General features: G+C 51.1%; 1 protein-coding gene across 9 annotated transcripts in view; it reads right to left on the bottom strand.

The window, feature by feature from the left end:
• The window catches only part of DAGLA (diacylglycerol lipase alpha), a 53,183-nt gene extending 27,305 nt beyond the window's left edge, over positions 1–25,878 (bottom strand). For 2 of the 9 annotated variants that reach the window (XM_050337145.1, XM_050337138.1), the window contains exons 1-7: positions 23,349–23,504; positions 21,124–21,213; positions 7,075–7,240; positions 4,508–4,646; positions 3,549–3,760; positions 613–714; positions 37–175 (exon numbers count right to left, since the gene is read on the bottom strand). In XM_050337145.1, the coding sequence (XP_050193102.1) occupies positions 37–175; positions 613–714; positions 3,549–3,760; positions 4,508–4,602 (548 nt within the window). In that variant the 5' untranslated portion in view covers positions 4,603–4,646; positions 7,075–7,240; positions 21,124–21,213; positions 23,349–23,504. Of the gene's footprint in view, positions 1–36; positions 176–612; positions 715–3,548; positions 3,761–4,507; positions 4,647–7,074; positions 7,241–9,322; positions 10,036–21,123; positions 21,217–23,348; positions 23,505–24,259; positions 24,447–25,638 lie in introns of those variants that run through there. The other 7 variants (XM_050337139.1, XM_050337142.1, XM_050337140.1 and 4 more) reach the window with 7 other exon arrangements.
• Between the last annotated feature and the right edge of the window lie 913 nt (positions 25,879–26,791).

Raw genomic sequence — 26,791 nt, forward strand, 5'->3', positions numbered from 1 at the left:
AGCAAAGCTCCTGGATCCCCTGGAATGCCACCTCACCTCAGGTTGTAGGTGCGCAGGTTGCGCTGCCGGCGCTTCGTGGCCCGCAGTTTGACGAAGGTCCTGCCCGTGGGGTCAAAGACACAGAGCACGGTGATGCACACGCTCAGGATCACCACCCAGTTACACACCACCATTCCTAAAAAAAAAAAAAAAAAAATAAAAAAAAAATCATGGAATCATGCGCTCTGGCCCCATCCCAGACCCACCCTCCAGAACAGCTTCCAAAGCACGGCTGGTGGAGTTTTCCCAGCTGTTTGTGGGGTTATTGAACACCCCCGGAACACCCAGGGCTACACCATGAACACGTTTCCACCAAGAGGTGGGAAAAGAGTTCCAGGGGAACAGTGAAGCCATTTTTAAGTGGAAAAGCGGGATTTCCAGGCTCCCCCCTGCCCATCCTTTCCCCGGGAACACGAACCCCTGTCTCAGCGCTGGTGGCACAAACAAATGGAATGGGGAAACAAGGAGCGCATTGACAGCTCCAATCCACTTCCAGGAGTCCAGCCCAAGCCAGCGGGAGGGAATGGCGGGCATGGATCTGCCGGAATGCAGCCTGACATTCCCAATCCGTACCCAGAGTGACGCTCTTGGCCATGATGTCATTGCAGGAGGTGTAGTACTGGGTCAGCCACACGATTCCCACGATGGCATAGACGAACTCAATCACCAGGATAGCTGGGAAAAGAGGGAATACCGTGGATAACAGCAGTGTTTCCCTAAGGATTGACTCCTGCCCCTGTTTCCAGCAAGGAAACATGGGGACAAGTTACTTGGCCTGGAAGGAAAACGCTTTGGAAAGGGATATTAAAGCAAAAATGTGACTGCTCCTGTGATAGTTTGGACCTCAGCCTCCTGCCAAATGTCCAAACCTCCAGTAGCAGCCCCCTCTTCCCCCTTCCTTCTTCCCTTAGGGCAAAGAAAGGCAAAAAAAACCCTATAAAAATTAAAGAACCTAAAGCCAAGTTGCTTATATAAAAATATATATTTTTACGTAAATTACAGTTATATACAGTTAAGATGCTATATACACAGTAAAAGGGAATCCACCCCCTGAAGGGATAGAGAAAGGGGAAAAAAGGGACAAAAAGGGACATCAAACAGGTATACGCTATCAAACTCAAGAATTATAATAATAACTAGCAAAACAGATCTCACCACGTCCCTTAGAAAAGTAGGATTGGTAGACACGGCCAGCACTCCCCGAAACCTCCACGTGGCAGGACAGTGGATGCTGCAGGCCTCACCCTTAGATAAGCAATACCAACGCAAGGATCCACTGTTCCCGAACCTCGCCGGAAGAGAAGAGAGCGAGGTCTCTAATCTCTAACTTATTTACACCCTGGTTTACGTAAAAATCGTAAGGAATACTGGGTACTTGGTCACTTCCTTGGTTACAAACTGGTCACCAGGAAGGCCTAGATCAAAACCATCACAGTTCCCCATAAAAAAAAAAAAAAAAAAAAAAAAAGGGGGGATCACAGAGAGGTCAGTGCCCTTGGTTGTGTCAGGGTGTGAATCACAGATCCACATTCCACCCACGCTGCTGGAAAGGTTCCCTGAGGCACCAGGAATTGCAGGATCCAGGACTGAACCACCTCAGACAGCTGGCCTGGTTCCCAGATCCCAAAGAAATTCTGTGTGGTCAGGATTTCTATGCTTAGGAAACATTCCCAGTGACTCTGCACCCTTCCAGGAACAGTTCCCAGGACACATTCCTTCAGGAATCACTTACTGGCTCCTCGGTTTTACTGTGACAAGGAACATGAGACTGGGGATTAACAGTAGTTCTCCTGGAATAAAAAAGTTGGGAAACTGCTCCCAAGTGCCTGTCCTCCCACTTCCCAGAATACCAAAGAACAAGTGGGCAATCAAGCATGGAGCAGATAAATAACTTGCTTGGGAATGGCTTGGGATGGAGTCGAGACTAAATCCAGCCCGGCCTAATACCACCCACTCTCCTCATCCATAAGGATCTTTCCATAAGTGGTTTTACCACAGACCTGGAAAAACCAGTTCCAAGAGTTTTCCTGGGCAGGGACCCGAGGTTGGAACCGGTTCCTGCTCATCTCAGTTTGCGCCTTAAACTGAGTCAGGTTTTGCTAAGCTTGGCTTGTCTCCCCTCTGACAACACTTGCTGCAGGACAGGAGCAGGGAGCAGACATTCCCAGGTTCCCATGGGAGTTCATTCCCTAAATTCCTCCGCATTAACTGGCACAGGCTTAAACTGGGACAGTCACATAGACCTTGCCCACGCACCGGTCACATTCCCACTTCCATCGGCAGCGCTGATGAAGCACCAGGAGTCAAAAGCTCCGGGAAACAGGGACACAAACACAGTCCGGCGCAAATCCCGGCCCGGAACACACTGGGAGTTTAAGGAAGAACAGGGGACATTCCCTGGGGCAGGAAAAACATCTCCTTGGATTTTCCCCACCTCCCTTGCCCCTGCTTCCCAAGGGAAGGCTGGAAGGAGGGATGTTTGTTCGCTGTTCACATTAACCATCCGCAGAGAGGTAAAAAACCTCTCCCAGACAGAGTTTCCAAGCCAGGTTATCCCTGGTTTTTAGTGGATTCTGCAGGAAAACAACCCAGCAAAAAGCAGGGATGCAAAGCCACGAGATGCTTTGTTTGGATCTGCATTTCCAGAAGGTTTTTCCCTTAAAACCTTCCCTGAGCATAGCAAAATCTGATTAAATTCCTGTGGCTGGGAGGTGAGAGAACACAGGGAAAACGAGTCCTGGATGAGGAATGAAGGAATGATCTCTTCCTGCTCTAGTTCTTGGATGAGGGAGACAGGGAATGTTTTCAGGGAGAGGAATGCTCGTTTTTAGGGAGGAAAACATGCAATTTTAGGGAGAGAAATATGGGACTGGGATTGAGGGAAATTTGGAGGGTTTAGGGGGTTGGGGGGGAATTTAGGGGTTTTGTGGAATTTGGAGCACTTTGGAGGGCTTGGGTTTTGGGGGCATTTGGGTGTTTTGGAGCCTTTTAGGGATTTGGGGGAGTTTGGGACATTTTGGGGAATTCGGGGCACTTTGGGAGGGTTTTGGGGGTCTCCCAACACTTTGGGGGAATTTGGGAGTCCACAGAGATGCCCATTTGGGGTTGAAAATGAGCTTTCTTTGGGCTTTGGGGGGGATTTTTGTGTCTTTCAGGAGAATACGGATTTTTGGGGAAGTATTTTGGGAAGGAATTTTGCAGGTGTTTGGGGTCACAGAGATGCCAATTTGCAGGGGCAAGGGGAGAAGTGCTTGATTTGGCTTTTCTGGGGGGATTTGATGACTTTTGGGTGGAGGAATTTTGTGAGTGTTTGTGACCCCCAAAACCCCCTCCAAAGACACCGATGAGGAGGGGCAAGAAAGCGCGTTGCTGGCGTGGCCCACAGCAAGGTGGGGGAATATCGGGAGCAGTCCCCAGTGGCAGTGCCAGGGAGCAGCCTCTGGAGTTCTGGGACAGGGAGGGCATTCCGGGGGGCCCAGAGAAGGGTGGGATGTGGGCAGGGGGCTCACCCAGGCGGACGTAGAGCACGTACTGCATGGAGTCGCGTGGCTCGGTGTACAGGATGCTGCCACGCATGCTGAGCCAGATGATGGCCAGCTCGGCGATCATGCAGCTCAGCAGGATGCCCAGGTAGCCCCGGCCGTGGTCCACCAAGTTCAGGGAGCAGGTCTCATTGGGGTTGTACACCAGCCCGAAGAGTACCACGGACAGGATCACAAACCTGCCAGGGAAAAAGCGCTGGGAATGCCACAAAGCTGCTCGGGGCCCCACAAGGGCTCAGAGTTCTGTTGGTTCCCCCCAATTCCCAGAGGCCAGCCGGGAGCTCTGTTCCCCCAGCACAGCAATAGGATCTGCCTCCCGTCATTTGCCACTCCCATTCTTGCCCAGAGAAGCTATGGCTGCCCCACCCCTGGAAACGTCCAAGGCCGGGTTGGAGCAACCTGGGATAGTGGAAGGTATCCCTGCCCACGGCATACTTGGAACTGGTCCCTTCCAACCCAAAGCACTCCTGGATTCCATGATTGTTTTTCCAGAACCCCTGTACAGAAACCCAACCCTAAGTTCCAACAGACCCATCCCTGGAAGTGTCCGAGGTCAGGTGGGATGGGCCTTGGAGCAACCTGGGCTAGTGGAAGGTGTTGGAGTTGGAACTGGATGAGGTTTAAGGTCCCTTCCAACCCATTCCAGGATTCTATGATTGTTATTCCTGAGCCCCCGGACAGAAACTCAGTCCCAAATTCCTGTGGGCATGGGAGGATACAGGGAGCTCTGGTTAGGCTCTCTGGGACTAGGATAGAATTTGGGACAGAGTTCAGCTAAAAAAACCAGGAGCTGGAACCTCTTGGTGTCCCTCAGAAATGCCCCAGCAGAATCTTCCAGGTGCACGGGAAGAATTTCCAGCCACGACGAGAACAGCCAAAAGAATCCCTGGGAGGATTCCAAGCCTCCCTGTGCCCTTCTCACTTACCAGGTGGTGTGCAGGAGGAAGAGGAAGACGGCTGGCAGAACCAGGTCATCGCTGCCCACGGACCAGCGGCGGCGGAACACGACAATCCCTGGCATGGCTGGCGGGTCCTGGGAAGTTCAGTAGGCGTGACACTCACCTCCTGGAAAAGAATGGAAAAGAAGGATGCTGAGCCCCTTCATCCCCCTCTGGAGAGCGCCACAACCTGTAGGGGTGCAGCCAGAAGTTACCCTGGGTTTTATTCCAGCACCTCTCTCTCAGGAAGAGCCAGGAAAGGAAGGAATTTGCAGAGTGGGAATGATGAGGCGAAGCTGGTAACTCATCCAGCTCCAGTTCATGGGATTACCTGGAATCCTGTTAGGGCCAAGTCAAACCACTCCAGGATTCCATGGTTGTTTTTCCTGAGCCCCTGTACAGAAACACAGCCCCAAATTCCAATAGACCCATCCCTGGAAAAGCTCAGGGCCAGGTGGGACAGGGCTTGGAGCAACCTGGGCTAGTGGGATTTTGGGTAGGTTATTCCAGCCTCAGAAACCCTACTGCCATGTTTTTCGACGGACACACATGCTGCCAGGCTCCTGTGGACCAACAATTCCTCCCCTCACTTAGCTCAGGAAGCCAAAATATCCATTAGGAGTCAGTGGAAGCATCTGAGGAATATCGCCCGGCTCCCAGTAGTACTTCCAGCTGGGAATATCAGTTCCTAGGATCTCTCTCCCTGGGCCACTAGGAGCATCCTGCCAGCTCCACATCTTTGCACTCCAAATCCAAGGTGGGGGAAGATCCAGGAGCTGCTGTTCCCTGCCCATGTTTTGTTTGTGCTCCTATTTTTAGAGCCTCACAAACCCTTTGGAAAAATAGAAACAGGAGTGCTGGAAAGTCACGAGATGGCACCGGGTGCTCCAGCCACCTCCTCCAGCACAGCCATCCCACACCATCCCCGCTGGAAGTGCTCCAGCCTGCTCCACAGGGACTCCTGCAGCACAGCTTAGCCCTCTCCTGCTTTTCTGGCCCAGCACATGACGCACAGCCAGGAATTTTCCCTGCTTTTGCCAAATCTGGGATCCTATCTCCGCAACCTGTCCAAAGGCACTGGTGGTTTCCTGGCTGTGGGATCAGTCCTGTTCCTCCCCTCGCTCCCTCATCCCTGTCCCTCTCTCCGTTCCCTCATCCCTGTCCCACCTTCCACTTGTCCCCTTCCTGTGCTTCCAGGGATCATCACACTTTGGCTATGCTCCAAACTCTCCCAACTGATCCATCCCCATTCCAAATCCCAGCTCTGCTCCTTTTCCAACCCCCTTTTTTCCCAGGCAATTCCATACCCCACTCCCGGAGTGCTCCAGCCATGCCCTGCAGTGCCCAGGCTGCTCCAAAGCTGTACTTCCAATGAGTAACTGCTCTTGGAATTCCAGAATGGATGGGGAGGGAGCTCAAGGATGACCCAGGTCCACCTCTCTGCCATGGATAGGGACAGACCATGGCACCAATTCCCACTTTGCCCCACTAAACCCAACCCAGTCAGCGGGTGTGGTTACCCCCCCACTTCCCCAAACATCCCAAATCCAGAGTCTCCCGCACTTTGCTGACACCCGCAGTCCCTGGACTGGACCTTCCAACCTGCTGCAACCAGCAGTGACTGGAAACCCCCCCAGATCCCAGGAGATTCTACAGCTCTGGACACTTCCAGCCCTTGCATGAGGGAAACATTCCACTTCCCCAACAAAGCAAAGGTGAAATTCCAACACCTCTTGGATTCACAATTCCTTAGCACAGAATAACCAGCACATTCCAGTTCTACCTTCAAACTGCCCCTCTGGAGACTCCTTCCTGGATATCCACTGGGATATCTCGGATATTGCAAACCCTGGATACACTTCCAACATCTCTCTCCCTGCCTTTGGACAGCACCTCCTAGCCCAGCTCAGACCCCATTCCCATCATCCCTTGGCTGAATCCTGCTTTCCATGACTCCAGTTGTGCTCTCTCAGCTTCCACCACCCTCTCCCAGCTGGACAACCAGGATATCGACAACAGCAACAAACATCCAATGGGAATTCCTCATCCACAGCAGCGGATGGGGACAGAGTGGAGCAGCCTGTCACTCACTGGGATACTCCCTGTGGGAATGTCACTGCACTCTGGAGTGACACTACAAAGCTCCCAATGCACTGCGGGAACATCCCCAATTGATTCCCAAAAGACTCTCAAATTTAAAGCCCGAGGTTTGAGGTCTTGGAAAGGAGGGAGATGATGGAAGGCCCAAGACCAAAACCCTCCAAGAAAAGCTCTCAGTGGAAGGAATCTCCAGCTTCATCCCAGCGTTGCTGATCCCAAGAATTACATTGAGACACTGGAGATGTGATGGAGCAGAGGATTTGGGATGGAAGGGGAAAGTCAGAGTGCAAACAGCCCCGAGCAAAAACCCCCACCTTGCTCCTAAGAAGAGCAATTCCCAGGATCTCAAATCCCAGCACAAGCAGCCCCCAAGCTCCCAGCACTGAAATCAGGGAAGCACATGACCCAGGAATCCCCTCAGAGAAGGGAATGATCTATGGAAGCAAAAATCTTACATGGCATGTGGTCCAGCCGCTGAGCATCCTCCTCTCCCGGCAGGGTTTCCCAGGAAAAGTGCAATTCCACGGAGACAGGCATCACAAGCTCAGAAAGGAACAACCAACTCTTCGTGTAGCCATGGAAAATCCCACTCGGCAAAGGGAAGGACGGCGTGGGAATCGCCTGCCGACAGAGTCAGGCATCATCCTCAGAGCGGCTCCCTCATTTATTCCCGGGAATGCCGAGAGCCAGGGGTCGTGACTCCCCCCCAGTTCCACACCCCCGGCACCCTCTGGAAGGAAGTGACATCATCCCTATTCTGAGGAGATTGTGTGTGGATTGTGGGAAGGAGGATTGGGAGCGATGCTGTCAGGGATGCAGAGACGGAAGAGCAGGAAAAGCCGCCAGAGCTCCAGCAGCACAAACCTCCTCCCTCTTCCCGCCGAGAAACAGAGAATGCTGCCTGGAGCCCTGGGATGGCATCAGGCCTTGCAGGGAAAGGCCATAGAGGCTCTAGGGAAAGGCCAGGGGGAGGGGACTTGGATGGGACACAAAGGGACACACAGAGGGGCCACCCGGGCACAGAAAGGAGACTGTTCCAGAGGAGCCTTCCCAGCCTTTCCAGCCGTTAATTCCTTGTGACACGCTCTGGGCTGTGACAGGATGTGGGGGAAGGGTAGAATTGTCTGCCTGGAGGGAAAGGCTCAGGGAAAAGAACACAGGAAAAAAATGCTCCAGCGAGACAACATTCCGGATTTGCCTAATCCCCCATCCCACCTGAAAGGAGCTTCGGGAGAAGGTACCCGGGGAAAAGCTGATGGAAAAGGGCTGTGCCCACGGCACGGCAGCACCCCCGGAGTCACCCACTCCCACCACCCAAATCCACAAGCAGGATTTGCTGGAAGCTCCCAGATCACCCACATTCCTGAGGCACAGCAGCACCCACACAGCCCAGAGCTCCCACTCCTGCAGATCCCATCCCTGCATCCCCAACCCCTGCAAATCCTGCAGATCCCATCCCTGCATCCCCAACCCCTGCAAATCCTGCAGATCCCATCCCTGCATCCCCAACCCCTGCAAATCCTGCAGATCCCATCCCTGCATCCCCAACCCCTGCAAATCCTGCAGATCCCATCCCTGCATCCCCAACCCCTGCAAATCCTGCAGATCCCATCCCTGCATCCCCAACCCCTGCAAATCCTGCAGATCCCATCCCTGCATTCCCAACCCCTGCAAATCCTGCAAATCCCAATCCCTGCATCCCCAATCCCTGCAAATCCCCATTCCTGCATCCCCAACCCCTGCAAATCCCCATCCCTGCATCCCCAACCCCTGCAAATCCCCATCCCTGCATCCCCAACCCCTGCAAATCCCCATCCCTGCATCCCCAACCCCTGCAAATCCCCATCCCTGCAAATCCCCATCCCTGCATCCCCAACCCCTGCAAATCCCCATCCCTGCATCCCCAACCCCTGCAAATCCCCATCCCTGCATCCCCAACCCCTGCAAATCCCCATCCCTGCATCCCCAACTCCTTGCAAATCCCCACCCCTGGATCCAGAGGGTCACAACTCCCTACAAATCCCCACCCCTGGATCCACAGTCACAGCCCCCCTGCAAATCCCCATCCCTGCACCCACATAATCCCCAGTAGATCCCCATTCCTGGATCCACAGGGTCACAGCTCCCAGCAGATCCCCATTCCTGGATCCACAGGGTCTCAGCTCCCTGTAGATCCCCATCCCTGCTTCCACATTCTCAGCCCAGAGCAAAAGCTGGGAGGACCAAATCACAATGAAACAGGATCTGCCAGGAGTTTTCCCCCCTTCTGACAGATCCCTGGGAACGTCTGCATGGATCAAGCCCTGCTATCCCAATATTCATTCCCTACCTTTCCCCTCAGGCACCTCCCGGCACCTTCACACGATCCAGGTCTGCCAAAGCAATCCCACTTCATCCCTGCCAGCGCCCTCTCCCCAAATTCCAGAGTTCAGAGAGATTCCCTCAAAACAAGCCACACCTTTATCTCCACTGCTCGGGGCTACAAAATTCCCAAAAGAAAGGGTGTTCCCAGGCCTCAGCAGATGGTTGCAGGTGCCACTCCAGGACAAAGCCCTTTGCTGTTCCCAGGATTCCAGCACACGTTGAGCATCCCAAGATCCCCTTCCCTGGCTGAAATGACACCTCTTTTCTTCCCACATGGAATAGGGGTGGGATCATCCCCCTGCAGCTCACAGAACCCTCCTGTTCCCATAAAACACTTACTGGACTTGCCGGAAATCATCAATTCCGCCTTGGATCTGACTCCATCGGGCCCCTTCCAGCTGTTCTGAAGAGCTTTAAATGAAGCTCTTTCTATTCCCGAGTTGATTCCACACAATCTGGGAATTGTTCTCGCCTCGCAGGGAGAAGGGGGTATGTGGTGACATCCACACAGGGTGTCCTGAAGCTGGTCTGAGGAATTTGCTGGGATGGCTGAGCCTGGAGAAAGCTTCAGGGAAAAGAGGGGTCTAAAGGGGCTCCAAGAGAGCTGGAAAGGGACTTAGGAAAAGGGTCTGGAGTGACAAGACATGGAGGAATGGCTTCCCACTGCCAGAGGGTGGGTTAAATGCGATACTGGGAAGAAATCCTTCCCTGTGAGAGTGGAAAGGTGCTGGAACAGATTTCCCAGGGAAATTGTGGCTGCCTCATCCCTGAAGTGTTCAAATCCAGGCCAGAGTAACCTGGGATAGTGGAAGGTGTTGGGGTTGGAACTGGATGGGCTTTAAGGTCCCTTCCCACCCAATCCATTCTAGCATTCCATGACAATCAGGTTGGGGGGACAAAATCCACAGCACCAAAGGAAGATGAGCCCTTTCCTTTCAGGAAATAACCTGCTGGAAGCAGAGCCTGCAGGAATTGCAGGGAAAGCTCCTTCCCAAAGGGAAGCAGCTGCTGGAAGGCTGTGAGGAGAGTTGTGCCCTCACTGTGATTTCGAGATCAGATCCCAACCTCAAGGAACATTCCACGGATCAATGCAACATTTAAGAGCCCTATTTATAAGCAAATCCCAGCACGGAGCAAAAATCAATGGGGATTTTAACTTTGGGAATATCTTTAAGACTCTCCTTGATAACCTCCCATTTTCCAAGAAGAAGGGAATTAAAGGAGCCCGTGGCAGAGCCAGGGCTCAGGGTTTCCAGGAGCCTCCTGGGGCTCGGCACAGTTCGGATGCAGCTCCCTCGGGATGAGGCAGCACCGTCACCTCCACAATGTCACAGGGACACAGTTAATGGGATTAGGCTTGATCTGGAACTGCCCACTGACACAAATTCCCAAAATACACCTCGGAGCAGAAACTGCCCTTCAAAACCCAGGGAACAAGGACTCACCTGTTCATCTCATGGGTTTAACCCCCAAATCCTGGGGTAAATCCACCCTTGGAATTGCAACAGGGATGGATACAAGGTTGGTATAACCAGGACAAAGCACTGCTAATCCCTAATATTCCTTCCATCCCAGCTAATCCCTAGTATTCCTTCCCAAAGCCCCTTTGGAGCATAACCCCATCCAGGAGCACACTGTCCTTGCTTCAATCCATCCCTATTTTCCCCAACTACTGCCTTGGGTGGGAATAGGTCTCCCAAATCCCACACTTCCTACCTGTTACCCTGGGAATGATTTAACAAGGAGACACTGGAAAAATACCTCTTTCTCCCTGGCATGCACTTGCTCACAGTGTGGAGTTTCCAGGAAAACCAGGATTATCTTGGAAATCCTAATGGATGGAAAAGTCCCACAAGTGTCACTCACAGCACTTGTTCCCAGGTAAAAGCAGGATAAGGGATTCCCCAAATTAAGGAGAAACAAAGAAATCCTCAACTTTGGAATAGCCCTCCTCTAAAAAAATGGGACCAATCCAGAGCCTGTTCCCAGGAATTGCATCCCACAAACCAAGTGATCCTAAGGGTTCTCCCCACTGGATCTTCAGCGACACCCCACAGGCCAGGATTTTTCCAGATCACAGAACCATTAAGGTTGGAAAAGCCCTCCAGGATCAAGTCCAGTCATTCCCAACACTTCCAAGTCCGCCACTAATCCACATCCCCAAGTGCCACTTCCACACAGATTTTAAATCCCTCCAGGAATGGGGACTCCACAACTGGAGTGTTCCAATGTTTTCCAACCCTTTTTCCAGGAAGGAATTTTCCCTAATATCCAATTTAAACCTTCCCTGGAATGTCTTGAGGCCGTTCTCTCTCATCCTGTCCCTTGTTCCCTGGGAGCATAGCTTGATCCCACCAGGATCCAACATCCAGGCAGGGACTTGTGGAGAGCAAAAAGTTCCCCCCGATCCTCCCTTTTTCCAGGATGAGCCCTCCCAGCTCCCTCAGCCGTTCCTGGTGCTCCAAACCCTTCCCTGGATACCACCATGTCCCTCTTGTATCAAAGACCCAACAAGGTTTATTAATTCCAGACCTTCCCAACCATCCAAAGAAGAGGTTTTTAGGGATAACTCCTTCAGGCAGGGAGACATTCTAACTGTCCAAATTAGGTGCTTGGAGAGGGATGAAACACCCCCCCTCACCCCCCGCACAGCTCCAAGATTCCTGATATTTTTCTCCCTGACCTCAGCCAGATGACAATTCACTTCCAGAGCTCCACACCTGTCACCCTCCGGAAAACCCAAAGCCTTCGGGAATAATAAGTAGAGAAACACCACCAGTTGATTCCTGGGAATCTGGGAGTGGAGAAGGAGCACAATCCAAGGCTGCTGAGAACTCCAGGAGTTAAACCCATCCCCCAGTCCTTGTGCCGTTGCCACAGCCACCCACATTCCCTGCCGGCACAGCCCACAAAAGCAGCTTCCCGACACTCCCGAGCTCCAGCAAAAATAACGGCCAAGTTTCCAGGGGGGAAAAAAGGGGATGGAATCCAAACTAATTTGGGGGTTGAAAGAGAACTTGGTGTTCCAGAGGGGGATAAAATCCACTCCCAAGGAAAGCTTGGCTGGAACGGGGCTGGGAATGGGATGTTGGGATGAGGTGATGGCTACTGGAAGCACCACCTGCTGTAAGTGATGGGCAGCTGAGCATCCCAGACCTGCTTCCCAGTGTAATTCTTTCTGGATATAATTATCAGGAATGAAAATCCTTGGTTTCCTTAATTCCTGGTTGTTCACTACACAATTGTTAGTTTTTCCATAGCAAAAATTCCCAGGGGTGGGTGAAGCCAGCAAGGGCAGATCCAAGCAGGATGCAGTGCTTGCCCACAGACCATTTTAGATGGAGTCTCATTCCTTTAGGAAAAGTTATTTTTGCCTACAATCCTGACAGCTTTCCACCCTGGAATTCTTACCAGCTTAAAAAAAAAAAAAAAAAAAAAGCCAAGGAAAAAATAAAGTTAGGTGGATATTTCAAGGTGCACTATTTAACTGAGTGGTGTCTCCCTGCGCCAGCTCATCCAGAAGCAATGCCTTTGGAAAGCGAGAGGACAAGCCATGTCATTCCAAAAGAATTCCCACTAGAAACTGCCTCTCTATCCTACTTCAGGCAGCTCCTTGGCTCCTGAGTTTACAGTAGCGGGCAAGCAGTTTTCCCAATAACTTGACTCATTGCCTCAGGAATTCCCTGGGGATGAGTCATTTGCCGGGAAAGCCCCCAAGACCCACAGTTGCCAACACTGGGAGAGCGAATGAAGTGGGAGAGCAGGGAAATCCCTGCCAAAAGTGGGAAAACTGGGCGGTCAGCACCATTCCCGGGCACTCCTTCCTGCCTCCCTCCTCACAGATGGGCAGGAGGGGACAGGGAGAGGGACCGGCCCCACAGGGATGGGAAGAGTTCTGGAGAGCTTCCCTCCGACAGAACACTCTGCTCACCTCCCAGGAATCATAGGCAGTGCCAAATTCCCTCCCTCCTGAAGGAAGATGGAATTCCAAGGCCTTCCAGGGCTTCTCAACTCCTCTCCCTGCTCACCAGCATTCCCAAACTGTGCTTTTCCTGCTTTGTGGCCCTCAACTTATCCCATGATATCAACCCATAACTTATTCCATTTTCCTCTTCCCACATTCCATGACCAAGCTGTACATCCACAGTTGCAAGTCAAAAATGCTGGGAATTGGGGCTATCCGGGAAGTTTTTTGGGATCTTTTCCTGATACACTTTGTACTCATTAAACGTGGATCCCAAATCTGTGACAATTCCAGGCTCAATAATGTTGGGAATTGGCTTCAAACAGCCCAAACCTGACCTGGGCACCACCTATTGTCATTTTTCTGGTGCTGCCTGGTTATTCCAGGAATTCCCTCAATCGTTGTATCCCACATTCCTAGAAACCAACCTGGGGAAGATCATCAGGTATGTCCCCAAAGGCCATGGATAACCTGTCATATCCCAAAATCCTTTGGGATGAGATGTGGATTTAAGAGCTCTCCTCAGGCTACTGTAAATGACTCAATGGAGCTCTCCCTGTTTTTCCATGCCATTCCTCACTCAGGATTGCTGCTGACAATTCCCAAATATCCCCCTTTGCCCAAGGTTCCCCCACAGCACCTCTACTCCCACAAACAGCCCCCTGGATCCAGTTGAACCATTCCCAAGGATCTTTCAGCAGGTCATTCCAAACCCATCAACTCCTACAAGTTCACGTCTCTTACCGGTCCCAAACAATCCATTTCTCTTCCCAAATTCCAAACATATACAGACCAACAGCACAAATAATTCCCCCTCAGTTCAATGATTTCCTGGCACTGCTGGAATTGTTCCAGCCTGAAGTAAAGTTGGAAAAGGGAAAATCCGCTGCTCCCACCAGGAAAAGTGCAGGGAAACAATCTGGGCTGTGGAATTCTTGTGACAAAACCTCACCTACACAAGAGCAGGGAAGAACCAAATCCAGCAATTCCCAAGCAGGGAGGAACCAAATCCAGCAATTCCCAAGCCTGCCACAGGATTTCACATTATCAGGACAGGAGCCAAAGAATCCAGAGGTAAAATATCCAAGGGAAAACAAGGAGGGAAGGTGTTGGAGCCACCAGAAAAGGATCCTGCCTCTTTAACACTCCTCCCTACGCTGCTCCCAGCATCACATTCCCGCTCCAGGCTGTCAGCAAGGACATGGAATGACCTCCACGTTCATGTCCGGAGAACACGGATCCAGCACCACCCAACTCACTCGGGCTCCCTTTCTGCAACTTCCCAACGTACCCAGTTTCAGGGAATTCTGAGCCACAATCCCATGATTTTTCACAGGAGCTCGGGAACCCTCAAAATTCCAGGATGGGCTTTTCCCCCTCTCCATGAGGAAGATGAGATCATGTTCCAAAATAGTTACGAGGAAAAAGGTTATAAGGAAGGCAGAGCTACTCCTTACCTGGAGCAATGAAACTTCCCTGCACTTCAAGGTAGCTAATTCCAATTGGAATTCATTCATTCCAATTCCATCCTAAACACAGGGAACATGGAAAACTGAAGTACTTCAATCCCAAGTGTCCTAATTAACAACAGCCACTAATTAATAGGAAACCCAATTTTTGGGGGATAAAAACGGCACTGAATCCCCTTATAACAAAATATGGGATGACAACCTTTGGGCAGGAATCCTAGATCCCGAAGTCCTAAGGAAGTCAGGGATTATAACCTACAGGAAGAGTCCTGGATGCGCCGACCACAACCCCGACACAGTGCAGGGGTACGAGTGGCTTCTTTAGGAAGCTCCCAAAGGGAAAATATCCCACCAGTGCCTCAGGTAGGATCCCAACACCCCCATCCAGCTCCTATACTAGGGCAGGTGACTGTTCTCCATGGAATTTCCCTGGGAACAAGATGCTTCCTGTTAAAAACCTCATGAATGGAGCTCTTTTCTTTTGGTCGCTTAGATTTTCCAACTTAACCTGGGGACTGAAATTCCCTGTAATTCCCAGAATGCAGCTTGCTATCCATCCTGGAATTAACTCTATGGCCATGGAGCAACCTTGTGGATGGGAAAAAATTGGGAAAACTCATAGTCAGGAGACAACAGGGAGAAAAGGAATTGGAGTTTCCCACTCCAAGCAGGAATTAAACCTATTTCCCACCTTTCCTGACAAATTTCCTTGTAAATGAGGCCTCAAACCCTTTCCAGGATCTGTTCCCATAGGAACAAAAGAAATTCCAAGCTCACTTCCTTTTCCAACAGCAGGAATGTCTAATGAAGCAGCAGGAATACTGTAAAAACTAAGGGAAAAGGGAAACACTTTCCTTATTTTTCCCACAGAACGGAGCAGCAGCCTCAGTGCTGAGGGTCAACAAGTGTCAGATAATCTAGAATTCCTCCCTTTCCTCTCTCCTAATTGGCACCTGTCACTTTTTCCCCTCAAAAAAAATCCCAAGTTTCAACAGAAACTCTGATGGAAATGTAAATTCCCAGGAGACTCCTGTGGAGAGGCAGCAGGAGTTGAGCAAACACCAGGACAGTGGTCCAAAATCCAGGGAAACAGGTGGTCTGGGAGCAGGACCACCTGCTTCTCCAGGCTCGGACAACCAGTAACTCCAGTATCTCACCCTCTGGAATTACTATTTTTCCAAGGTGAGAAGTTTGCCCCTCCGGATGCAGAGGGAGAACATCCATCTGCAGCTCCTCCCATCCACATAAACACTCCAAGCCTTATCACGCTGGAATGAGGAAAGTCCTCCAGAAGGAAGCAAAAAAAGGGGATTAACTTCCCAAAATAAAACTTCCCAAAATACTAATATTAAGGGAAACCCGGGAGCCCAACTCACTGTTTTTTGGGAAGGCTGAGCCCTCGTGCTCTGGAGGTTCCGGAGGCTCCGGGGCCATGTTTTCCCAGGGCCAGGAGGGAGTGTTTTGGCCCAATCCCAGGGAACTCACGGGCAACCGGTTTGCGGAACAAATCCATGTTAGCCCAGGGATTTTCGTGCCACGGAGCAGCTCATTTCAAGCCAGAAGGTTCCCAGGCGCTCCCACCATGCCCTTCCACGCTTTTTGTGCTCCAAAGGATGGCGCTTTCCAGCTCCAGGGACACAAAAGGGGTTGGGGGGGGGTGGGGAAAAGGCAACGTCCAAAAGCCTCCTTGGAATGAGACACTTCATTCCATACGATGCAGTGGGAAGCGTCTCCCGCTCTCCTCAATCCACCCCCATCCTTACCCTGCTCTTTAGTGAGCAATGAAGAGTTAACAAGGAAAGGAAGTGGTTGGAAAACCAGTTTTCCATTGGATAAATAGAAGGGCAGCCAGGGACACTAAAGGGCAACCGGAGTCAGATTTCCAGGATCCTGGTGGATCCTGTCCAACCAGGATGTTCCAGGATTGACTTTTCCCTCATCACAAGGTGTAGGAGGATAAGTAGCTCAGGTGGATGGAAGCACAGCCTGGGATACTCCTGCTGGATAAATTTCCATGTTCCCTTGGGCAACTCCACCTTTTCCTCAGTCCATCCAGGAACTTATGTCCCAGGAGGTTCCAGAGCCCCTCCCACTCCCAGCTGCCACGTCGGATCAGATCAAGGTGAGCCTTGGGATGAGCACCCGGTGACCAAACGCCACGGATTCCCTTCCGCTCCCCTGAGCCAGAAGGGTTTGGGAGCGGCTGGAGCCACTGCAATCCACCCCAGATTAGTTCCACTGCCTGAACCCCCGCAATTCCCAAAATCCACAACTGAGAGTCCTCCCTGGGCCAAAATCCCCCTCCTTGCCCTTGATTCCGGACACCGCCTCCATCCATTGTTCCCCTGGGAGCTCCTACTGTCTTGGGATATCCATCCAGACTCATCCAGCTCCTCCGGAACAGCCCAAACACTCCAGAGAACAAGGATGAGCAGTTCTTGGATATGGAGGAGAGGGGGAATTCCTCTGCTCTCCACCATTCCCAGGAGAAGGAAAATGACCATTCCATGGTGGGATCATCCACCTGGGGAGCAAAATAAGCCTCGTGTGTCCCAAGGAATAAAGGTGGGATGGGATAATCCCTGGAGTTCCAACCAGGAATGGTTGGAAATCAGGATCTCAAGCCATTCCAGGGAACAAGCATTCAAGGAGCTTGGAAATCCATGGACACAAACTATGGGTTCTTTATGCCATGAAAGACATGGGAAGAGTTGAAACCAAATCCCTCAGGAGCACCTTCTGCACATGGGGAATCATGGAATGGTTACGATCCAAGGCCACCGCTAATCCACATCCAAGTGCCACATCCACAGGGATTTTAAATCCCTCCAGGGATGGGGCCTGTTTCAATGCACAACCACCTTTTTCCATGAAGGAATTTTCCCTGATATCCGATTGAAACCTCCCCTGGTGCAACTTGAGGCCATTCCCTCTTTTCCTGTCTCTTATTCCCTGGAAGAAGGGCCTGATCCCATCTCGCTCCAACATCCAGTCATCAGGCATTTGTAGGGAATGGAAAGTTCCCCTCGATCCCCCTTTTCTCCAGGATAAAACACATCCTGCATGTTAATAACAGAGCAACTTCCAAGGTCAGCATATTCCCGTTTCTGCCCCCTCAAATTCCCAGTCCCTACCCCACAGGGGATTTTCAGGAGCTCTGTCAGAATTCCCAGGAAGCTCCACACTTACTCAGTCATCCCTTCCCCGAGGAATGAGCATTTTCTGCAGCTTCCCACGTGATTCCCACCTCCGGAGCCGCCTCCGTTCGCTCCTCTGCCCTCATCCAAGAGCAACAGTCAGAGCGAGGCCTGGGAGAATCCACAAATTCTCTTTGGCACCACCAAAGCAAACTAAGAGTTCCAAAGCTCTTTAGCCCAGACTTGGAATAACCGAGGATAACATGGGATCTGCCGATGTCCCCGTTCCTTACGGAGACAAATTCCATGACGGCCCCACAGCTGCTCCCAGGGAAGAAATGGAAGAACTCATAATCCCTCTTTTTAGCAAAATCCATAAGGACAAAGAGCCTTTTCCAAAAGCAACACATTGAACCAGGAAGAGCCGGAAAAATTAGAGGGAAAAACATTTTCCAGGCACGGATTCCGCCAGGAACAAGTTTTGCCCCCCCCCAGTTCCACAAAGACATTCCGCCCCACATTCCTCTCACACCACTGGATTTCAGAAAAGCTCCAATCTTTCCAGTTTTGGAATATGGATGGAATAGTTCAGGAAAAGCACCTCTCACTTCCCAGTGCTCCTTTTTCCATCTGCTGGATTATTTTTGCCCCAAGTTAAGCTCAGAAGGAAGACTTGGAATGAAAGAAAACGGGGAAAAATGAGAGGTGAGGAGAAGGGAATCTCTCCAAGAAATCCATCCTTATTCCCTGTTTTACCCGGGGAAGGAAACAAAGATCCACACCTTGAGAAACCACAAATTCCTGCTTTGTTTTTTTTTTAAGGATGTAACTTCTCCAGCTTTCAGTGGAGTGAGCAGGAAGTTTTCCTGTTTCCTCTGGCAGGGCTCGTGTTTCCCTTCTCCAAGGAAAATACGGTTCATCCCTGAGGGCTCAGATTTAGTGGATGTCCCCAGTAGGTGCTCCGGTGCCATGGAGATGGTGACAAACTGCTGAATCAGCCGGAATCGGAGCAAGAGAAATGGGAATGTGGTTCCAAAGGGGAAATCTGGCAGAGAGGTAAAGCAGGACTGAGGAGATGGAAAGGCTGAGATAGCCTGGAATTGAGGGCAGGAATGGAGGGCAGAGAAAGGGCTTGGGAAAACTCCACTGTTTCCAGAGGGTTTGGGGACGGAATTCTGGAGTGAACTTGGAAAAAGAGGTTTTGTGTTGACTGGAAGTGGGATGAAAAACACGGAAGGAATGACCAGGGAATAGGCTGTCCAGGGAAGCTGTGGATCCCTTGAAGTGCTCCAGGTCAGGTTGGACAGGGTTTGGAGCAACCTGGATTAGTGGGAGGTGTTGGAATGGGATGGGTTTCAAGGTCCCTTCCAACCCAAACCACTCCAGGACTCTAAATATGGGATGCAGGAAGGCAGGATCTGGCACAAGAAGGGTTGGATCCAGGACAAGCAGAGTGGGATCTGCCACAGGGAAGGCAGGATCTGGCACAAGGAGAGGGGGATCCAGGTAAAAAAGGGAAGGATCGAGTAAAAAAAGGGCCAGATTCACCTTTTTTGGGACATTCCCAGGCTGCTGCAAAGCCACAAGCAGCATCCGGTTTGTCCTGATTTTCTGGGGAGGTGAAACAGTTCCTCTCCCACGGGAGCAAGCCACCAATTTGCAGGATCATTGAGAGGATCCAGTGGGAAAAGCCAGGCCTCCAGAGGCTCCACGTTCGGAACTGAAATACATATTCCAAAAATACTCCCGGGCTGTGGCAACACCAGGCACAAATTACAGGGATTTGGGATGAAAAGACAAGTTGTGACTTCAGGTAATATTAAATTCCATCCCAAAGGATGCAGAGCTGTGGAAATTACAAATTCCAACAGATCTGGAGCAGCAGAACTGCTTCAAATGGAATTTTTCAAGGAAGAAAAGCCTCTTTCAGGGAATAAAAGGCTGAATTCCCCCCCAGTCTCCCCCTTTCCACGGCAGTCACTGCCCTGAACTCAACAGGAATGTCCTGGATTTTCCTGCCTCTTCCCATTATCCAGTCCACTTTTTTTAAAGTGGTCTGATGGATTCACCATTTTGCTCCTTGCTTTTCAGGAAATCAGGATTCTGTCCTGAATCCTGCCTGGATCTAAGCTCAGGATCACTCAGTTCTACAGGATAATCCTTTCTCTAAGCCAAGAAAATCCCAAGAAAATACGTTCCAGGGGGGAAAACCCACGGAAAATGCTCAGAGCCCCTGTTTAGGGTGGCATTCCCATATTTATGGATTATCTAGGAGTTGCACTGGGACCCTTGCTGGGTGAAATGGAAAGTGAAAAACACCGGGAAATGTGGAGTTTAAGAGTCCAAACTGCACCTTGTGTCCCATTTCCAGGGAAAAAAATCCTTATTAGGCTCCAAACCACCCCCAGGTTGCTTTTAAATCTACACTAGAGGAATTAAAATATTCCATGCCCAGGAACCAAAATCTCCGCTTGGATAGAAGGAAAAGCCAACACAATTCCACACATCATGCAATTCCACATTTGAAGTCAAGTTGAAGGAGATGAGAAAAAGAGGGAGAGAAATGCCAGTGGATGGGGTGGGAAGAGGATTTCCAGGGATCTGCAGGAGCACAAGTCTAGTTAAGTAAGGATTTGAGTTAAAAAGAGACTGGAATTTCAGGGATCAGGAGCCCAGGACAGAATTCCTGACAGGATTTTCTACTCCTGTTGCAAGGAAGAGGTAAATATTCCAAAGTTTTTTATTCCATCTTTTAGCTGGACATCTTTTCAGGAAAAAAAACAGGTAAGAGATCCAGTGGAAGGAGGAAAGAAAGGGCTGAAAAGGAGAGAGAGAGGCATGTTTTTCCTAAAGGAATTTCATCCTTTATTCCAAATCACTCAGGAGCACCAGCAGCACTTTTTACCCCAAATTTTGCAGGGTCTAGAGCAGGATTTTCCCACTTCCTGCTGCTCCCAGAATACCCATTATATCTTAATTTCCGCATTATCCTTCCTAAAATTTGAATTATGTTTTGATTAATTAAATTAATTAATAAGCTACTGCTTTATGGGAATTTTCAATCATTAGGGAGACATGTTGCACATATTTAATTCCATAAAAAAAAAAAAAAAACTTTTCCAGCTTCCAGTACCAAAAACAAAACAAAAAAGAACCTCAGCATCAACTCCTCATGCTCTTAGAACACACAGAAATCGAATTTTAATCCAGCAAACTTGCCCATTTCTTACCAAAACCTGGAAAACCACCCCAATTTCTCCCACCTCAAAAATTCCAAGTTGCCGCACCTGGAAAACTCTCCAGCTTTTTCCCCTCGGATTTCCCTTCAGAGACCCACAAAACAACATCCCAAAATCAGCAGCACCACGGAATCATCAGCTCAAACTGGCTTGGAGGGAAAAGCTGGACTGACTCCCAACTATCCCAGCAGGAAGAAACACTCCAAGCTCTCCCCAGATTCCACAAAAGTCCGGTTGTCCCATGGCACAAAGGACACTTTCATCCGCTCCCTTCTCCCGAAGAATTCCAGCCCTGCAGCTCCCAGAGAGTTATTTAAATGGTTTCACTCACCCCATCTCCACTGCTGCATCTTTCTATAGAATTTCCTCACATTCCAGGGCTAAATCTGGCTCGGGATGTTCCTCTGGATCAGTTGGATCCCTGCTGGGAGTAGAGTTTGGAGCAAATATTATTTATTTGGGAATGAAGGACTGGGAGGGGGAAGGAAAAGCAGGTGCACCTTCCCAAAATAAAGTCAATCGTTCCAGTTTAATTCCCCAAAGAGTCCTAATTCCCAAAAAACCCCTTCAGACAAGACAGGGATGTTTGGGACAGATTGGAATCGCTCCTAGTTTAATCCAAGGAAGTTTAATAAATAATTCCCAGCCTTGGGAAAGACTGGAAGTTTTTCCAAGCTGTTTTTCACCCTCAGATTTTAACACTTTCCCCTCCTATGTTTTTCCAGCTGCTGGAAAAACCCCCCAACCTTCCAAAAATCAGGATTAAGGAGAGTTTTCCAAGGCACAGAAAAGGGATTTATTCCTATTTTTGCAAAGCCCTCCCTGATATTGCAGCTCAGAATTCCAAGTGCCCTCGTTTGGAGGAATTAATTCGCAATTTATCCCACTTCGTTTTCCCCAATTTCCCAGGATATTTTCTGGTCTTGGAAGGAGGATTTTCTCACTTCCCTCCCTCAGTTCCTCAATTTTAGCCCCATTATTTCCCAGCTCTTCCTGCCCAACTCTCTGGAAGAGGAACAAGGAAGTTTCTCTTCCTCATTGCCCCTTTCCCACAAATAACAGAACTCTCGGGAACTTTATCCCTTTTCCTGGAGTTCTGGTTGGATTTTGCAGGTCCTAGTGCCTTAACCCAGAACTGGGATCAAATCCAGGTTTTTTAGGTCAGCACCAACAAAACCAGTACCTGCAATATGTACCCCTTATCCTTCAGCCTGGAATTCTGACCCTCCAGCACAGAGCAAAACTTTGGAAACCAGATCCCAAATTTCTTATTTAAATCCTGATTTAAAGGTGAAAAATCCCCCTGCTCCTTCCTGGGTTTGGTTGGAGAGAGTCCAGGCTGTTTGTATCATTTATAAGGTATCAGATCCTGTTCCAAGCTTTTTGTCCCTGTTTGCCATTCCAGACCCCCCTCAGCCATTCCCAATCCAAGCCGACACAGTCCCAGGGCCCAGCTGGAATTCCATCAGAAGCTTTAGACCCCCAAGGAACTTTTGTGACCCCGAAAACCAACAGCTGGGATCAAATACCTTCACCTGGATCACGTTTCCTACTTGCAAAGCCTTTTCCATCGGCTCCAACGCCAGGAAAACCCAGGGACCAAAGCTTTCCCAAAGCCACTTCCCACAATTTAATTATTCCCGACCACAACTTAAAAACTCTCCTCTTGACTACACAAACTTGGATGTTTTTCCCTGTCCACCTGGAAAAAGGAGGCAGGAGGATGCAGGAATTCACCCCCACGAAGTTTTATCCAGGTGGGAGAGTAAAATTCCCACCTTAGGATTGTTTTCCTTTCCCTCTGATCAATATCCTGTGATCCATCCAGGAGTTTCGCTGCTTCCAGTCCAAGCCCTGAGCGCTGTCCCAAGGTTATCTATATCCCACTCCTGGGAATCACGAGGTGATTTCCCACCTGGGAACGATCCACGAGGACCATCCCGCCTCTCCGCGACCCACAAGCTCCGCAATTCCCGTATTCCAAGTGCCAACCGAAGCCTGTCCCAACCACCACAGCAGGGGCTAATCCCCAAAACCGGGCACCGCGGGAATTCCCGGCGGAGCAGCCTGGCGGCCTCCCAGCTCCGACGATGGCGGAGCGGCACCTCCTTCGCTTTTCCAGGGACATATCCCTGCCGGACCCATCGGCTTTGGGGATTTCGCGGCTCCGCATCCGCCAGCCGGGTACCATTCCCTGCGGGGGAAGTCATAAAAACCGGGAGAGGGCGAGAATCCCTGTGTCACACCCACATCCAGCGGCGGCTTCTCCTCCGCCTGCGCCTCCAGGCAGCGAAGCGCCCGCTCCCCTTCCCCAGCCCAGCCCAGCCCCCGATCCCGAAGGACGGGGCGCCGCATCCCGAACGGTGCCATCCTGCCCGGGAGGGTGGCGAGGGGTAGATGGCGCGCCGGGAAGCCCCCGGGAGCGCAGGCCACACGCGGGGGAAGCGCGTCTCCCGTGGGGAATGGCAAACACCAGGTGCCGAGTGGCGGCAGCGCGGACACTCCCCCGATCCTTCCCTTTCCCAATCCTTCCCTTTCCCTGCCCGCGCCCCGCACCTGCCGCGCCGCCATTCCCGAGCTCCGCCCGCCGCTCGCTCCCGTCTCGGCCGCGCCGCCGCCTCCTCCATGGCCTAGGGGTCTCCCCCGGCGGGTCCCCCCGCTCTCCGGGGCCGCCCCGCGCCCGGTGCCCGCCGGGAGCGGCCCACGGGAATGGGAACGGCAGCGCGGGCGCCACCGCGCGGGCGCGCAGGGGAAGTGCGGGGCAGCTCCACCCGGGAATTGCGGCTGGCGCGGGGGGGGCGTGGGAAGAGCCCGGGGAGGAGGGCCGGGAGCGCTGTCAGCGATAGGGGGGTGCGGGGAGAGAGGGGGGACACGGGAGGAACACGGGGGGAATGGGGGGAAATAGGAGGGAACAAAAAGGGGAGGGAGGGGGAAGGGGGGAGGGAATGGCTTCCCACTGCCAGAGGTGGGTTAGATGGGAAGAAATTCCTCCCTGTGAGGGCGGGGAGGGGCTGGAATGGATTTCCCGGGGAAGCTGTGGCTGCCCCATCCCTGGAAGTGTCCAAGGCCCGGTTGGAGCAACCTGGAACAGCGGAAGGTTTAGGGGATGAGCTCTAATGCCACAAACAACCTCCCTCTTTCCCTCTTCCCCAAAACCCTCTCAGGGATGGACACATCCCCTGAGAAGGAGGGCAGGGTTCTCCCCTCGGACACAGAACCCCCCCAACCTCCCAAGCACCACCCAAGGACACAATTTCTCTGCTGCTGCTGAAAAAAACCCGGGGGAAAAAAATAGCTAAAACCCCCCTAAATCCACGTCCCAGAAAAGCTCATCCAGCTGGGAATTGCGGCAGAGCCTCCTTCGACTGGTCTGCGGGGTGATCTCGGCACACCTTGGGAACAAAGCCGCTCTGACAGAGCGGGGAGAACAGGCAGGAAAGGCTTTGAAGCTCCAGATCCGTTTGTACCTCGGCCTTCGTGTCCGGTTCAGGCGGAAAAATCCCACTCACGGCTCATTTTCCGGCCCTTTATCTTCCCAGACAGGTGCGAAGTGGCTCCGGTTTGGATGAAAAGCTGGTGCCAAATACAGCGTTTGGAGACAGCGTTTTATCCTGCAGCACATCGGCGGGAAGGGGCCCCTGGAAGCCCCAAAACCTGGAGCAGAGAGAAGGAAGAACCTCAGGAAAACCAGAAATGATGGTTTGTCAAGGATAATAAAGCAGAGAGAAGCAAAAATTCCGGGAAAACTATAGATGACTATTTTGTTAATGGAAATACGACCAGAAGCCCTTCCAGGCTTTTTAAATGTGGGATACAGCACATCCGAGCCTTTTCCAGAGGTGGGATACAGCCCATCCCAGGTTTTTTAATTGGTGGGACACAGCCCATCCAAGGTTTTTTAAATGGTGGGATACAGCCCATCCAAGGTTTTTTAAATGGTGGGATACAGCCCATCCCAGCCCATCCAAGGCTTTTTAAATGGTGGGATACAGCCCATTCAAGGCTTTTTAAATGGGGGCATACAGCCTATCCCAGCCCATCCAAGGCTTTTCCAGAGGTGGGATGCAGCACATCCCAGCCTGTGCAAGGCTTTTCCACAGACAGGATACAGCTCATCCCAACCCAGATCCTGCTAATTAACGTACCCACATTCCCAGAGACAATTAACTGGATACAGCTCTGACTTTCTGCATTCCAGCAGCTCCTGGTGTCCAGTGCCAACAGAGCGCTGCCGGAATCCAAGGGCCATTCCATATTTCCAGCCCAGCTCCAGCCCCAGAACTCATCCCAGTTACCCTCAGGGCTCTATTTCCAAACTCCTACGTGAAAGTGACATAGTTTACAAACACATTTCGATTGTTTTGGATCAACTGGTTGCCTTGACATTCCCTGAAGTGTGAAGGGAAGGATTTAACTTTCCCTAGAAATTCTGTCTCTACCCCTTGTCCCGAGATGGAAAACAGGGAGCAAAGCACTTGGGTTAATAATTATTTGCCATAAAAAGCTTCAATCCCACCACAAAAGATGGGATCACCAAGCCCCACCCCCCCCTTTATTGCACAACCTCTGGAGCAGAAACACAGATTTAAAAGTTTCCCAACCTGTGTAAAAGAAATGTTTCCCTTCAAATGCCCGGAACACAGAGAGGGACAGGGATCCAGGGCAATCCTACATCTCCAGAGGGAGCCAGAGGAGAATTAGAGCATCCCAGACATCTGTCAGCATATCTCTGTGGATAACCCACAGGTTATCCCTGTGGATAACTCAGATGCAGTAGGACATCACCACCCACTTCCCAAGAAAACCTCCAGAAGCAAGACTGGATTAAGGAATTGCTTTTACTCACCCCTGGATGGATCTGGGCTGTTTGTGCAGGAATAACCTGGGAATATGAGGCCAGGGAGGAGTCTGTGTTGTTTTCCAAGCTGGAGCGTGGCATTCCTCAGGCACATGGCTTGGACTCCCTTGGAATCAGCTCCCAGGGAAAGTCTGGAGCACTGCGGGGAGCCTTAGCAGAGCTCTGGAGATCCCTGTAACATTCCAGGAAGGATGCAATCTGCGGAAACCCCATGCAGCTCTGCTGATCCTGGAAAAAAAAAAAAAAAAAAAAAAAGGCACATGGATCTGAGGGTTAAGGATCCTCCTAAACCTGAAAGCAAAACTCTCCGGGAAACATGGACAAGGGAAAAGGCTCCCAAATATACAAAGCTGGGAGCCCTGGGCTTCCAGAAAGAGCTGGGAACCATGGGAAGCTTTTTATTATTATCCTTACTCCGTTTGGTTTCATTCCCACCACCCCCAGGCACAGCACTTCCCATCTCCCTGCTCCCAAATTCCGCTCCCATTCGCATCCCGGCTGGAGCCAGGCAGTTTGTTCCGTCCAGGATAAGGACCCCTTCTCCTCCTCCATCCCAGCCCTACCAGATTCCCTGGACTGCTCCGTTAGCAATAAACCCACAGGAAAATTGTATGAACAGTTCTCCTTGGAGCAGGAATTCGAACACCCAGGTTATCCCAAATCCCTCCTCTCTCCTGCTCTATCCCAGCAAAACCAGGCTGAGCCCCATCACCCCTGGAGCAGCCACAGGTTGATTCCCAGGGTTAAATTTCCAAGAGGTGACGGCAACCAGTCTTGGAAAGGTGTTTTTGGTGTGCTCATTCCTAGAAGGACAGCAGGATTATCCCAATATTCCCTTCAGAGGGAAAAACCCCAGCACCTCACCCACCATCCCTCACACCCTCGGGAATACCGGCTATTGAATAATTTGGATTGGAAATTTAGATTGGAAAAGCCCTCTAAAATCCAACCATTTTTCCCAGCACTGCCAAGGCTGCCACTAATCCACATTCACAAGTGTCACATCCACAGGGATTTTAAATCTTGCCAGGGATGGGGACTCCACCACTAGAACCTGTCCCAACCCTTTCCAAGGAGAAATTTTCCCTGATACCCAACCTAAACCTCCCCTAGCACAACTTGAGGCTGTTTCCTCCATCCA

This window comes from Myiozetetes cayanensis, unplaced genomic scaffold (assembly GCF_022539395.1).
Source record: "Myiozetetes cayanensis isolate MyiCay16 unplaced genomic scaffold, myiCay2020 scf6-25, whole genome shotgun sequence".
In the NCBI taxonomy this organism is placed as follows: Eukaryota; Metazoa; Chordata; class Aves; order Passeriformes; family Tyrannidae; genus Myiozetetes; species Myiozetetes cayanensis.